Source organism: Oncorhynchus clarkii, chromosome 23, assembly GCF_045791955.1.
Source record: "Oncorhynchus clarkii lewisi isolate Uvic-CL-2024 chromosome 23, UVic_Ocla_1.0, whole genome shotgun sequence".
Taxonomy (NCBI): domain Eukaryota; kingdom Metazoa; phylum Chordata; class Actinopteri; order Salmoniformes; family Salmonidae; genus Oncorhynchus; species Oncorhynchus clarkii.
In genome coordinates, this window is record NC_092169.1 from 30,042,755 (window position 1) to 30,058,978 (window position 16,224).

General features: G+C 41.5%; 1 protein-coding gene across 1 annotated transcript in view; it reads left to right on the forward strand.

The window, feature by feature from the left end:
• The window catches only part of LOC139381236 (syntaxin binding protein 4), a 108,055-nt gene that overhangs the window by 20,709 nt on the left and 71,122 nt on the right, over positions 1–16,224 (forward strand). Inside the window, exons 14-16 of the mRNA XM_071124700.1 lie at positions 12,251–12,372; positions 13,397–13,486; positions 13,605–13,670. Of these exons, the coding sequence (XP_070980801.1) occupies positions 12,251–12,372; positions 13,397–13,486; positions 13,605–13,670 (278 nt within the window). The remainder of the gene's footprint in view (positions 1–12,250; positions 12,373–13,396; positions 13,487–13,604; positions 13,671–16,224) is intronic.

Sequence of the window (16,224 nt, forward strand, 5' to 3'; positions counted from 1 at the left end):
CCATTGGACCTGTCTCAACGGTGTTCTTATATGCCACGACATTGCAGGATATCTAGGTTGACACGTTTTACCTGGCTTTGTAAAGACTGCAACCTGACGGTAGCCCTAGTTCCTTGTCCAATTGTGTTCCCACCCTCAAAGGCAGGCTTTTCAAAACAGGGGCAGTACTAGTTTCTACGGGTTCACAGGAGCCATGTTAACGTGCACCGTCTATCCAAGATTGCTAAATAATTACAATGGCTGCTTCTGATGATTCCTCTTTCCAAGAAGAGCTTGACTACAAAACAGTCTTTGATTTTATTTTACATAGGGACATATAGTGCTATTCATTTGAGCTGTAATATACTGAAGCAGAGTTGAGAGAGATAAATAGAATTGTGAATGCTGAATTGCCGGTGCTGTCCAACCATGCTGACAGAAAAAATAAGCCTGTGCTGCAATGAATTCGATCGCGGACAGTTCTTACTGGAGAGGGTCACTGCAAACCCCATGGATTGTGTGTGTGTGACAGACAATCAATGTTTCTATGCACACGTGGATAGAGGGGTGCTGGAGACATCCTTCAGAACTTCCCAGATCAACTGGAGACGGCAGCATAGACCAGCTGGACCAGGATGGCAAATGACAAACAAGTTGTTTTGCTGTCGGTAGCTAGATGGCAATGTAAAATATTTTTACACAAGGCAGTGTTGTTCAGTACAGTATAATTTTGTGATCGATTCGGCCATAACGGGGCTTGCTAGTACCATTTACAAGCCAAGCTAGCCAAGTTGAGCTAGCTAGCTTTGTTTGCTATACCCCAAATGTACTGTAGTCTAACATTATAGCTAGCTAGACTCAGTGCATCTCATTAGGAGCCAAACTGGATAAATGTTTTGATTGTGATGACGAAGAGTAAAGGAATGACTTTGGCTTTATGACTCAGATTAGTCTTGGAGAAACTATACCTGTGTGCTGTAGCTAAATAGCTAGCTCACATTTGTTTGTGAGATGTCTCATATTTTACACCATGCTGCTACAGTAAGAAATCAGTCATTACACGATTGTCCATGAAATTCTAATAGCGTTTTTGTCATTCTCTTACAGACAATAGATTGGTGGTTTACAGATTATTTTTGGAGTTTGTTTTACGCGGTGGAGATGCTAGGCAGAGGGTATTGAATCCCCTTGCCTGTGTGTGTTGTTGGTGCCATTCAAGCAATTTATCCCTCACATGATGGACAGTCTGTTGGATACAATGAAGTTGATGACTTAAGGGAAGATGTGGAAGGTCCCATAACAACAATATCCCATTGTATCAAAGTGGCTCCGAACTCCACACTGCACCACCCAAACACACCATATGCAAGTATTCCCTTAGTAGAACTGTAGTGTTTAATATAGGCGATAGTAGTATATTTTCCTCCTACTGTATATATGTCATACATTGCCATAACTGTTCCAGCATACTGCTGTGTAAACTCATTTAGGTCACTAGAGTAAATGAACATTGTCTTGAATACAAGCCATGAAAGAGCAAGATAGCGCCGACAGACATGACAACTCTGCTTCTAGCTTCTAAGCAACTTCGCAGTACTAGCCGGCTAGTGATGGCACCTTAGAGGCTGCTGCCCTATGTACATAGACATGGAATCACTGGTCACTTTAATAATGAACCACTAATCAATAATGTTTACATACTGCTTTGCTCAATTCACATGTATATTCTGTATTCTACTGTATTTTAGTCAATGCCACTCTGACATTGCTTATCCTAATATATATGTACAGTGCATTCGGAAAGTATTTAGACCCCTTGACTTTTTCCACATTTTGTTACTTTACAGCCTTATTCTAAAATTTATTAAATAATTGTTTTCCTCATCAATCTACGCACAATACCCCATAATGACAAAGCGAAAACAGAAATTCCTTATTTACATAAGTATTCAGACCCTTTGCTATGAGACTCGAAATTGAGCTCAGGTGCATCATGTTTCCATTGATCATCCTGAAGATGTTTGATTGGAGTCCACCTGTGGTCAATTCAATTGATTAAAGATGATTTGGAAAGGCACACACCTGTCTATATAAGGTCCCAAAGTTGACAGTGCACCACTTCAGGGAAGTGACCAAGAACCCAATGGTCACTCTGACAGAGTTTCAGAGTTCCTCTTTGGAGATGCAAGAACCTTTCAGAAGGACAACCATCTCTGCAGCACTCCACCATTCAGGCCTTTCTGGTAAAGTGGCCAGACGGAAGCCACTCCTCAGTAAAAGGCACATGATAGCCCGCTTGGAGTTTGCCAAAAAGGCACCTAAAGGACTCTCAGACCATGAGAAACAAGATTCTCTGGTCTGATGAAACCAAGATTGAACTCTTGGCCTGAATGCCAAGCGTCATGTCTGGTGGAGACCTGGCACCATCCCTAAGGTGAGGCATGGTGGTGACAGCATCATGCTGTGGGGATGTACCAGGGACTGGGAGACTAGTCAGGGTCGAGGGAAAGATGAACAGAGCAAAGTACAGAGAGATCCTTGATGAAAACCTGCTCCAGAGCACTCAGGCTTGAAACCAATCAAACATCTCTGGAGAGACCTGAAAATAGCTGTGCAATGAGGCTCCCCATACAGCCTGACAGAGCTTGAGAGGATCTGCAGAGAAGAATGGGAGAAACTCCGCAAATACAGGTGTACCAAGCTTGTAGCGTCATACCCAAGAAGATTCAAGGCTGTAATCACTGCCAAAGGTGCTTCAACAAAATACTGAGCAAAGGGTCTGTATACTTATGTAAATGTGATATTTCACTTTTTTATTTAATTAATAAATGTGTAAAATTCAGAATCTGTTTGCTTTATCATTATGGGGTATTGTGTGTAAATTGATGAGAAGGGGGGGGGGGAAACAATTTAATCAATTTTAGAACAAGGCTGTAGCATAACAAAATGTGGAAAAAGTCAAGGAGTCTGAATACGTTCCAAATGCACTGTATTTCTTAATTCCATCCTTTTACTTTTAGATTTGTGTGTATTGTTAGATATTACTGCACTGTTGGAGCTAGAAACACAAGCATTTCGCTACACCTGCAATAACATCTTCTAAATATGTGTATGTGACCAATACATTTTGAGTTGTCTACTTATTTGCTGCATTGACAGAGTAATGTACAGTTTTTTTAAACATGTTTACTTGCCAACAAATTAAAGTTGAAATGATACACCAACTCCCTGCATTGTTTGTTTTAGCATTAAGATTGTAGCTAGTTACTTCCAAATACCTTTAATGACTATCACAAATTGATCCAAAAGTTGAAGTCAACACTTTATTGGTTTCTCATGCAGCTGGAACCATTTAGTCACTTGTCAGTACACTACACAAATATTATATAAAACACCATTATGTACAGTTAGCAATATCTATACCACAATGCAGTTGTGAGTATACAAGGCTTTTTATATCAGTGTTTCCCAACCCTGGTCCTTGGGTACCCCCAACATTACAGTTTTGTTGTAGCCCATGGCAAACACTCTCTTGATGATTAGTTGAATCAGGTGTGCTTGTCCAGGGTTAAAATACAAGCATGTACTGTTGGGGGTGCTCGAGGACCAGTGTTGGGCAACAACGTTCTATATTACATTACAACATCAGTCTAACTGAATATGTATGAGGTGTTGGCAAAATGTTCTTCGGCTGGTGAACCTCATCTTGTGTTGGGCAATGGCAGCTGGTCTGGCAGAACTTCATGAGTTCCATGACCTTGGACTCAGACACTTGTCTCTTGCCAGCCCTGTGCAGTCTCTTCCTCTTCTGAGTCAGATGATGTTGATCTTGAACTTGTTCTCTGCTGAAAGTCTCATCCAATGGGTCTAAATAATCTACGGTTGAAACTGGTGTCAAGGTAATCATCAGCAGTAGTCAGTGATTAGCCAACATTTTACTACTTTACTACCCCATCAATACACACTGAAACAAGGTACTATATATACCTATCCCCCTTGTGTCAATAGAGTCATGCGTACTAACCTTCACACACAATACCCATCCCCAACAGACACCAGTCAGTCACCCACACCATCCCATCCTTACTCTGCTTTTCTCCAATTTAGACTTCAAGCATAAACAATCAACTAAGCCTCCATACAGAGAGAACAACAGAAGTTGTAGCCTACTTATAAACACACCAACTATGACATCAAGACACGGACCATGTTGATGCCAAGCTCCAGTATATGTATTTGCTCATCATGGAGTCATGGAAAGACTTTAGCAAAGGTAACTTATAAGTCAGCTACACTACCCGCATTGCAATCAGCATTGTATCAATGTGACGTTCTATCTGCTACACCAGAAACCAACCAAAATCTATTTTTTTCCATTCACAAGATAGAATGAACGCACGCGTCATCCATCGAGAATTGTAACCTCGATTCTTGACCTTGGACGCTGCTGTAGACAAGATAGCGCACGCGTTGGATTCTATGGGGCCAAATAGACAGGGTTGTCTTAGATTGTTGACAACATGTAAAGATTTCGTCTCCAATGTTTATTGAAAACATAAATACATTTGCGCAATGAGCACTTATTGTCTCTCAAATACATTGTTACAATTGTTGGTTAGCTGGCCAGCAATTGTTTTGCCATGTTAGCATAGACGTGACATCAGTCAAAACACCTCAAAACAAGACATAGTATCAAGAACAAGATAAAACTAGCTGAAATGAGCCACCTACGATTCCCTACATGGTAGATTCTTGTCTTTCTTGCTAGCTATCTGGCCATCCAGAATCACAACAACACGGACTTCTTCCCCATTTAAAGCGAGCGTATCATTATTGTGATGTTGACAGCTAATCTATCTATTGGGTGTGACGTAACGTGGGCAGTATAGCAGCTTTCATTGATTTCAAAGGAAGCGTTCCCTCAATGGTTGATGGCAGGCCGGACGTCCGATGGCTGGAGTGTAGTAGGGCGGTAACACTAGTTCCTGGTGCTGAGCTTGCTGTTGATGCTGTTGCAGATCTTGATTGTATCGGACTCTGGAAATAGAACACATAGAGCAGTCACGTTAGCCTCTGCAGTAGTTAGTTGGCTAGCTAGCAAATGGTTAGATATGGTCCGGTAGGCTTTAGCCAACATAATCTAATATAGCTAACGTTATCTTGCAACGTAACAAATCACATTGCCAGATAGCAGCTGGCAAATTACATTGATTTGCCTTGGAATGTCTAGCCAGAGTATTATGAAAGCGAGCAAGCTAGATTTTGCTTTAGATAAACAAATGTAGTTCGCTAGTTAGTTAAATTAGCTAAATTACCTCTGCTCGACACCTTAGTAAGGTAATCAATGAAACGTTACCCCAGCAGTCTGTGCATGCTTGTAGTTTGCACATCCAAGGTACTGAGCACCAATTCACGACTAAACTTTACAGTTGTTGTCGACACAAAAATAAATAGTGCTTCGCAAGCTGATGTACTATGAACGAGTGGTTGGTCCAGCAAGTAACGTTAGCTACCTGTTGACACCCATTCTCAACGTTGTTTGCTATTGCTATAAATTCTGCATATTGTGGTTTGCTCACAACCAGGAAATGTTAAAAATGCGTTTCTACCGGGGAGATGCAGAAATGCTCAAATTTGCAAGTAGTTAGAAAACACTTGATCTTTATGACACATATTTTAGGCCTATGTTAATAACATATTAATGGACATACACCGTGAAAGAGCAGCTGTGGTATGTCCCTTTACTGTGAAAGTCTTATGTAAAGAAAGTGTTTGGAGTCATTATTTCATGTTAAAGAACCAATGTAATATCTTGATTAACAGGTTTTTAGATTGAATTGCTTGCACCACAATTGAAGCAATTTCGATAGGTAATTCCTAAGTAAAAATCAACTTAGTACAACATGAAGAAAAAATAGGCTGTGTATATATATATACAGTACCAGTCAAAATTGGACACCTACTCATTCAAGGGTTTTCTTTATTTTGGCTCTTTTCTACATTGTAGAATAACAGGGAAGACATAAACTATGAAACAACACATACGGAATCATGTAGTAACCAAAAAAGTGTTAAACAAATGAAAATATATTTTAGATTCTTCAAAGTAGCCACCCTTTGCCTTGATGACAGCTTTGCACACTCTTGGCATTCTCTCAACCAGCTTCATGAATGCTTTTCCAAGAGTCTTGAAGGAGTTCCCACATATGCTGAGCACTTGTTGGCTGCTTTTCCTTCACTCTGCGGTCCAACTCATCCCAAACCATCGCAATTGGATTGAGGTCGGGGGATTGTTTGAGGCCAGGTCATCTAATGCAGCACTCCATCACTCTCCTTCTTGGTAAAATAGCCCTTATTCAGCCTGGAGGTGGGTTGGGTCATTGTCCTGTTGAAAACAAATGATAGTACCACTAAGCCCAAACCAGATGGGATTGCGTATCGCTGCAGAATGCTGTGGTAGCCATGCTGGTTAAGTGTGCCTTGAATTCTAAATAAATCACAGACAGTGTCACCAGCAAAGAACCCCCTCACCATCACACCTCCTCCTCCATGCTTCACGGTCGGAACTACACATGCAGAGATCTTCGGTTCACCTACACTGCATCTCACAAAGACATGGCGGTTGGAACCAAAAATCTCAAATTTGAACTCCAGACCAAAGGACAGATTTCCACCGCCTAATGTCCATTGCTCATGTTTCTTGGCCCAAGCAAGTCTCTTCTTCTTATTAGTGTCCTTTAGTAGTGGTTTCTTTGCAGCAATTCGACCATGAAGGCTTGATTCACGCAGTCTCCTTTCTGAGGCTGGTAACTCTAATGAACATATCCTTTGCAGCAGAGGTAACCCTTTCCTGTGGCGGTTCTCAGTTTCATCATACTTGATGGTTTTTGCGACTGCACTTGAAGAAACTTTCAAAGTTCTTGAAATGTTCAGCATTGACTGACCTTCATGTCTTAAAGTAATGATGGACTGTCATATCTCTGCTTATTTGAGCTGTTCTTGCCATAATATGGACTTGGTCTTTTACCAAATAGGGCTATCTTCTGTATACCACCCCTAACTTGTCACAACACAATTGATTGGCTCAAATGCATTAAGAAGGAAAGAAATTCCACAAATTAACCTTTAAGAAGGCACACCTGTTAATTGAAATACATTCCAGGTGACTACCTCATGAAACTGGTTGAGAGAATGCCAAGAGTGTGCGAAGCTGTCATCAAGGGAAAGACTGGCTACTTTGAAGAATCTCAAATCTCAAATATATTTTTATTTGTTGAACACTTTTTTGGTTACTACATGATTCCATATGTGTTATTTCATAGTTTTGAGGTCTTCGCTATTATTATACAATGTAGGAAATAGTAACAATAAAGAAAAACCCTTGAATGAGTAGGTGTGTCCAAACATGTGACTGGTACTGTATATATTATTTTGTATTTATGTTATTTATTAAGTTTAACCAAAGGGGAAAGGTAAGTTGCGTGTTGAAAGAAATAGGTTGCAACTAGGTTTGTTAGTAATCAAACATAAAAGTCGGAATTGAATCATATATACACTGCTCAAAAAAAATAAAGGGAACACTAAAACAACACAATGTAACTCCAAGTCAATCACACTTCTGTGAAATCAAACTGTCCACTTAGGAAGCAACACTGATTGACAATACATTTCACATGCTGTTGTGCAAATGGAATAGACAACAGGTGGAAATTATAGGCAATTAGCAAGACACCCCCAATAAAGGAGTGGTTCTGCAGGAGGTGACCACAGACCACTTCTCAGTTCCTATGCTTCCTGGCTGATGTTTTGGTCACTTTTTAATGCTGGTGGTGCTTTCACTCTAGTGGTAGCATGAGACGGAGTCTACAACCCACACAAGTGGCTCAGGTAGTGCAGCTCATCCAGGATGGCACATCAATGCGAGCTGTGGCAAGAAGGTTTGCTGTGTCTGTCAGTGTAGTGTCCAGGGCATGGAGGCGCTACCAGGAGACAGGCCAGTACATCAGGAGACGTGGAGGAGGCCGTAGGAGGGCAACAACCCAGCAGCAGGACCGCTACCTCCGCCTTTGTGCAAGGAGGAGCAGGAGGAGCACTGCCAGAGCCCTGCAAAATGACCTCCAGCAGGCCACAAATGTGCATGTGTCTGCTCAAACGATCAGAAACAGACTCCATGAGGGTGGTATATGAGGGCCCGGCGTCCACAGGTGGGGGCTGTGCTTACAGCCCAACACCGTGCAGGACGTTTTTCATTTGCCAGAGAACACCAAGATTGGCAAATTCACCACTGGCGCCCTGTGCTCTTCACAGATGAAAGCAGGTTCACACTGACCACATGTGACAGACGTGACAGAGTCTGGAGACGCCGTGGAGAACGTTCTGCTGCCTGCAACATCCTCCAGCATGACCTGTTTGGCGGTGGGTCAGTCATGGTGTGGGGTGGCATTTATTTGGGGGGCCGCACAGCCCTTGTACTCGCCAGAGGTAGCCTGACTGCCATTAGGTACCGGGATGAGATCCTCAGACCCCTTGTGAGACCATATGCTGGTGCGGTTGGCCCTGGGTTCCTCCTAATGCAAGACAATGCTAGACCTCATGTGGCTGGAGTGTGTCAGCAGTTCCTGCAAGAGGAAGGCATTAATGCTATGGACTGGCCCGCCCGTTCCTCCGTCCTGAATCCAATTGAGCACATCTGGGACATCATGTCTCGCTCCATCCACCGACGCCACATTGCACCACAGACTGTCCACGAGTTGGCGGATGCTTTAGTCCAGGTCTGGGAGGAGATCCCTCAGGAGACCATCCGCCACCTCATCAGGAGCATGCCCAGGCATTGTAGGGAGCTCATACAGGCACGTGGAGGCCACACATACTACTGAGCCTCATTTAGACTTGTTTTAAGGACATTACATCAAAGTTGGATCAGCCTGTATTGTGGTTTTCCACTTTAATTTTGAGTGTGACTCCAAATCCAGAACTCTGTGGGTTGTTAAATTTGATTTCCATTGATAATTTTTGTGTGATTTTGTTGTCAGCACATTCAACTATGTAAAGAAAAAAGTATTTAATAAGAATATTTCATTCATTCAGATCTAGGATGTGTTATTTTAGTGTTCCCTTTATTTTTTGAGCAGTGTATTAGGTTTCAACTAGGGTTGCAAAATTCTGGGAACTTTCAATAAATTCCCTTATTTCCCAGCAATCCTGGTTGGAGATTTCTGCATTTCCTGCTTTTTCCCTCTTATTCTGGGATTCCTCCAACTGGGATTTCAGGAAAACCAGGGAATTTATTGAAAGTTCCTGTAATTTTTCAACCCTAGTTTCAACCCCAATTTTTTTTAAAAATGAGAACCTAATTCAAAACTAGTTGATGCAAAAAATGTTAATTGATCCAGAGTCATTTTTTACAGTTGTACCCTCATTTTAAGCCTGATCTTTATGCTGACTCTAACTTGAACACATCCAACATTACACTAGTTCCTTAACCTTTACCTTAGCTTTCTAACGCTGACATTTACTGTACCTTACCACTTTACCTTAGCTAACCCGTTCACTATCTCTGGCCGCGTTCTCCTGCTCAGACGTTGCATGCATCAACCCATGATTGCATGTCATTTCATTGACTGTGCCGTTGGGCACCAGATTGCTATAACATATAATGTGGTTAGTTGATAGGTAAAATACTTATCCAGGCATTGTAAGATCTGGCATGTGTCAGCAACCACATGAAAAAAATACTACAGTTTACTATAGAATACTACAGCACTAACTATAGAATTCTATAGTAAACCTCATAATATAATCCCTACAGGTTATACAAAAGAGCAGAAGTGCTGAATTATCTGTCCTACCTACAAGTTATGGAACATTTGATCTTTTAGTATTTATCCAGTAGGTTTCCAGATGGAGAAAGCCTCCGCGTTTGTGTCAAAGATAATACAACAAAAACACGATAGTAAATGCTACAGTAATGCCTGAAAAAACACCACAGTAAATACTATAGTGTAGTACAGTCTGCAAAAACACTACAGTTAAATACTGCACTATACTACAATCTACAATCTACAAAAACACTACATTAAATACTATAGAATATACTACAGTTTTCTTTACTACAGTATGTATACAATAGTTAACTGTAAATACTACAGTATACTACAGTAAATACCACAGTATCCGGAAAAACATTACAGTGAATAGTCAAGTATGCAAAAGCACTACAGTGAATACTATTGTATTTATACCATAGTATACTTCTAGTATTTTTTCATGTGGGTTATCTTGACCACACAAGTCTGCTGATTTTATTGAAAGAGGACATTATAATAAATGTTCTTTCATCCAGAGAACTTCCTCTACAATACATACAGTTGAAGTCAGAAGTTTACATACACCTTAGCAAAGTACATTTAAACACATTTTGTTCACAATTCCTGACATTTAATTAAAATTCCCTGTCTTAGGTCAGTTAGGATCACCACTTTATTTTAAGAATGTACAATGTCAGAATAATATTAGAGAGAATGATTTATTTCAGCTTTTATTTCTTTCATCACATTCCCAGTGGGTCAGAAGTTTACATACACTCAATTAGTATTTGATAGCATTGCCTTTTACATTTATTAATATGGGTCAAACGTTTTGGGTAGCCTTCCACAAGCTTCCCACAATAAGTTGGGTGAATTTTGGCCCATTCCTCATGACAGAGCTGGTGTAACTGAGTCAGGTTTGTAGGCCTCCTTGCTCGTACATGCTTTTTCAGTTCTGCCCACAAATTTTCTATAGGATTGAGGTCAGGGCTTTGTGATGGCCACTCCAATACCTTGACTTTGTTGTCCTAAAGCCATTTTGCCACAACTTTGAAAGTATGCTTGGGGTCATTGTCCATTTGGAAGACCCATTTGCAACCAAGCTTTAACTTCCTGACTGATGTCTTGAGATGTCGCTTCAATATATCCACATAATTTTCCTACCTCATGATGCCATCTATTTTGTGAAGTGCACCAGTCCCTCCTTCAGCAAAGCACCCCCACAACATGATGCTGCCACCCCTGTGCTTCACGGTTGGGATGGTGTTCTTCGGCTTGCAAGCCTCCCCCTTTTTCCTCCAAACATAACAATGGTCATTATGGCCAAGCAGTTCTATTTTTGTTTCATCAGACCAGAGGACATTTCTCCAAAAAGTACCATCTTTGTCCCCATGTGCAATTGCAAACCGTAGTCTGGCTTTTTTATGGCGGTTTTGGAGCAGTGGCTTCTTCCTTGCTAAGCGGCCTTTCAGTTTATGTCGATATAGGACTCATTTAACTGTGGATATAGATACTTTTGTAACTGCTTCCACCAGCATCTTCACAAGGTCCTTTGCTGTTGTTCTGGGTTTGATTTTCACTTTTTGCACCAAAATACGTTCGTCTCTGGGAGACAGAACGTGTCTCCTTCCTGAGCGGTATTGTCACGCCCTGACCTTAGAGATCTTTTTTTGTCTCTATTTTGGTTTGGTCAGGGTGTGATTTGGGTGGGCATTCTATGTTCTATTTTCTATGTTTTGTATTTCTTTGTTTTGGCCGGGTATGGTTCTCAATCAGGGACAGCTGTCTAGCATTGTCTCTGATTGAGAACCATACTTAGACAGCCCTTTTTCCCACCTGTGATTGTGGATAGTTAACTTTGTTTGTGGTACATAGCCCTTAAGCTTCACGGTTGTTTTGTATTGTTTATTGTTGGTGTCATCCTAAATAAAAGGAATATGTACGCTCACCACGCTGCGCTTTGGTCTAGTTCTTTCGACGGCCATGACAGGTATGACGGCTGCATGGTCCCATGGTGTTTATACTTGCGTACTATTGTTTGTACAGATGAACATGGTACCTTCAGGTGTTTGGAAATTGCTCCCAAGGATGAACCAGACTTCTTGAGGTATCCAATTTTTTTCCTGAGGTCTTGGCTGATTTGTTTTTTTTTCTTCTTAATCTGTCTGTACATTTTTTGGGGGAAAAATGACTTGTGTCATGCACAAAGTATATGTCCTAACCGACTTGCCAAAACTATAGTTTGTTAACAAGAAATTTGTGGAGTGGTTGAAAAACGAGTTTTAATGACTCCAACCTAAGTGTATATAAACTTCTGACTTCAACTGTATGTATAATGTAGCATGTTTCTATTGAAACTGTAACAACAGTCTTTTCTTATGTGTTTTTCAGCGATACAAAATTGTGCAACGAGCATCTATATTTCTAGATTGTGATTATAAAACACATGTTATTACTCTGTGCAGACTTTGAGACACTGACACGGGAGCTGTTCAAGCTTCAGTTTGAGGAGTCAGGGGCCGGAGGTCAAGGCTCCAGGTTCGTGTCAGATGACCTCTCCAGTCTCCTAGAGTCACCTACCAACACGGTAGGAGATATTAATACTGTACACTTTAGCCTCTAGGGTTTTCTTCTGTGAAGACGTCAAAGCTAATGCATTGTAGTTGGTTAAGTGCACATCAGACTGCGAAATTTCAAATGGGTATGATGATTTGCAGCTCTGTCTTATGCTAAGGTGGCGATGGGCAACTCTAGTCCTCAGGGCCTGATTGGTGATACACTTTTGCCCCAGCAAACATACCTGACTCCAATAATCAACTAATCATGGTCTTTAGTTTAGAATGCAATTAATTTAGTCAGCTATATGGCTGGGTGAAAAGTGTGACACCAATCAGGCCCTGAGGACTAGAGTTGCCCATCCCTGCACTAACAGTGTTTCTCTATTGTAGCATTGCTGTTTGCTGTAGTAAACATCCATGTGTACAGTGTAGTAGTGGTTATGGATGTCGACCTGTTGATGCTCTGCTTGAAGGGGATTAATGTGTGTAGTAGTGTGATTGTACAATATATGTTTGCTGTAAAGTCTTCAGTAACCGATCTATTAGGGGTTTTGGGACACCCATCTGTTGGGACATCCATCTGTTCCATGTATTTGAACTGTTCCAGAGCTAGCACACCTGATTCAACTTGTCAACTACTGTAATTATCAAGCCCATTTTAGGTGCACCAGGTGAGCTAGTTCAGGACTACAACAAAGTTGTGAAATATCTAGGGGTCCCCGAGGATAGGTTTGAAAACCACTGGCCTATATGCATGGGTTTCTATGTTGTAGTGTGTGTGTGTGAGAGTGTAATACAGACTGTAACTAAATCATGTAGTAACATGTTATTTTAATGATGTGTTCCTGTGTTGATGCTATACATGCTGGTAATGCCTGTTTGATGTAAAGCCTTTGACAAGTTGTTAGTCCCATGTTCCGTTGCTGTGATTGTGTGAAGTAGAGCCTTTATTCATGTCCCTCTGTCTTCCTGTCTCTCCAGATCATCCTTCACTGTTAGATCAGCCTTCACTGTCTCTGTCTAATAATGTCCCTGTTGTCCTGTATCTGTCAGCCTTCACTGTCTGACTCTGATGACCTGGAGGAGATGGAGAGACTGAGGAAAGACCACATCGAGGCTCTGAGAGAGATCAAGAAACTACAGGTATCACAGGAGTTAGAGAAATCAAACATTCGTAGGTCAGAAAACAGGAACATTTGTGTGTAGACTTTAGAGAATATATAGACTTTTTATTTTCTTGCCGTGTCTCTACATTCTCCAGGAGCAGTTGGCAGAGTCAGAGAAACTTCACCTGCAGATGCAGGAAGAGCTGAACATGGTCAAACAGGTGATTTTAGTATACTTTATCTGACCTTACGCATACATCTGAAGCTCACTTACTGTTGAGCTTTTTTGGGGGGTGCGTAGTTTGCCGATTCACCAGAGGACGCTCTGCACAAGCATGCACACTTACATACATGCATTGTATTCTGTAGGGTTCTTTGTCTAATGAAGAAGCAGAGAACAAACCAGACACTTGAGGCCATATCAGGCTGCTGAGGGGAGGACGGCTCATAATAATGGCAGAAACCGAGCAAATGGAATGCCATCAAACACCTGCAGACCATGTGTTTGATGTGTTTGATACCATTCCACTCCAGTCATTACCACGAGCCCCTTCTCCCCAATTAAGGTGCCACCAGCCTCCTGTGCTTGAGTCCAACTGACGTTTTGTTAATGACCGGTCGTGAAGAGGTAGCATAAGACTAGCATGCAATCTTTTAAATGCATGTATCTAGATTACAGTTTATATTCAGCAAGCGATGGTGTTTTCTTGGTCTTAGACTGTGGACTTCATACAAGATTGTCCAGGTTTGTCTTGTGGATGACCATGTCTGAAGTCTGCCTTGCCTACTACTTACTAACGACATAATGTGTACTGTACTAATCTTACTACATACTATTTAGAACGTACTTTTTAGTAAAAACGCAGTAAGCAACGAATATAAACTAAGCTCATCCATACTAAGAATGCATCATGTTTTTTTTATTTAACTAGGGAAGTCGGTTAAGAACAATTCTTATTTACAATGACGGCCTACCCCGGCCAAACCCTAACCCGGATGATACTGGGCCAATTGTGCGCAACCCTATGGGACTCCGATCACGACATGTTGTGACACAGCCTGGAATCGAACCATGGTCTGTAGTGACGCCCCTAGCACTGAGATGCCACTCGGGAGCGCCTAATGTGTAATTGCGTTAATTCCCGCCATTCGTTTGTTTTTGTACAGCACGTCCCCTTATCTGATTATCAGCTGTTGTCAAACGCACGTGGGTAGAGAAAGACAATTCTCTTCCTCAACCGTGTGCGGAGAATTCTAGTAGATGAATAGCCAAAATTAGTATGACATCCTGGCATTTACTACATTTGACATTTCACATGCTGTAACACTTTCTATTTGTGCATACCCAAAAACCCTGCTATTTATGGTAGAATGCATCAAGGGGTATTCGGACACGGCCGATAAACTGATAACCCATGAGCATCACATACTGCATACACCCAACCACATGAGCGTCACATACTGAAACCAACAAACCCCTCATTATGAACTCCTTAATTCGCTACGGGACACTAGAGCAGTCACACACTCTCTCAAACTTCCCCTCCATGCATGTCGTCATCATTCCTAAGCATCTTTTCTCTCTGAGTGTGTTGAGAACACGGGATTTAAGCACATGCTGTATTGTAGTAGCACCGCGGCAATACTCACCGTGTGTAGGAGGGAGAAACGGACGGCACCGTGTAGGGTTACTGTATGATGTGTGAGCCTACAGGGAAAATAGAGGCGGGTGCACCCTAAATAGATCCTCCCTGTATTGTGAGTCATTGACACAGCACACCTCTTCTTCTCTCTGGTTGCATCCCAAATGACACTCTATTCCCTATATAGTGCACTACTTTTGACTAGGCCCATAGTAGTGCACTTAGGGGATAGTGTGTCATTTGGGACTCATCCTCTGAAGCATAAAGCACACAGATCAATTTCCAAATGTAATATATCCCAACAGGCACTAGGATAGTAACATATTTATTCGGTTTCTCCATATCCCTCTATCTTCCTCCTGTACATCATGTTCGTCACGACACTGATTGCATATTATGTAGTCACTACCTGGTTATCAGATTAAGTTCTACAGCAGGGCTTCCCAATACTGGTCCCGGAGGGCTGAAACATTTCAGTTTTTTGTTTCTACCTGATAATTAATTGCACTCAACTGGTGTCCCAGATCTGAATTAGTCCCTGATTTAAAAGGAGAGGATGGAAACCAGAAGTGTTTTGGCCCTCCGGGACCAGGTTTGGGCAGAAGTACAAGCAAACCATTATAAATAAAGATTACGAATACATGAAGAGCTTCTTGTCGGAGTCCCTCTTGCAGACCCAACATAAGCTACTGCCTCTGCAACATACAGTGCCTTGCGAAAGTATTCGGCCCCCTTGAACTTTGCGACCTTTTGCCACATTTCAGGCTTCAAACATAAAGATATAAAACTGTATTTTTTTGTGAAGAATCAACAACAAGTGGGACACAATCATGAAGTGGAACGACATTTATTGGATATTTCAAACTTTTTTAACAAATCAAAAACTGAAAAATTGGGCGTGCAAAATTATTCAGCCCCCTTAAGTTAATACTTTGTAGCGCCACCTTTTGCTGCGATTACAGCTGTAAGTCGCTTGGGGTATGTCTCTATCAGTTTTGCACATCGAGAGACTGACATTTTTTCCCATTCCTCCTTGCAAAACAGCTCGAGCTCAGTGAGGTTGGATGGAGAGCATTTGTGAACAGCAGTTTTCAGTTCTTTCCACAGATTCTCGATTGGATTCAGGTCTGGA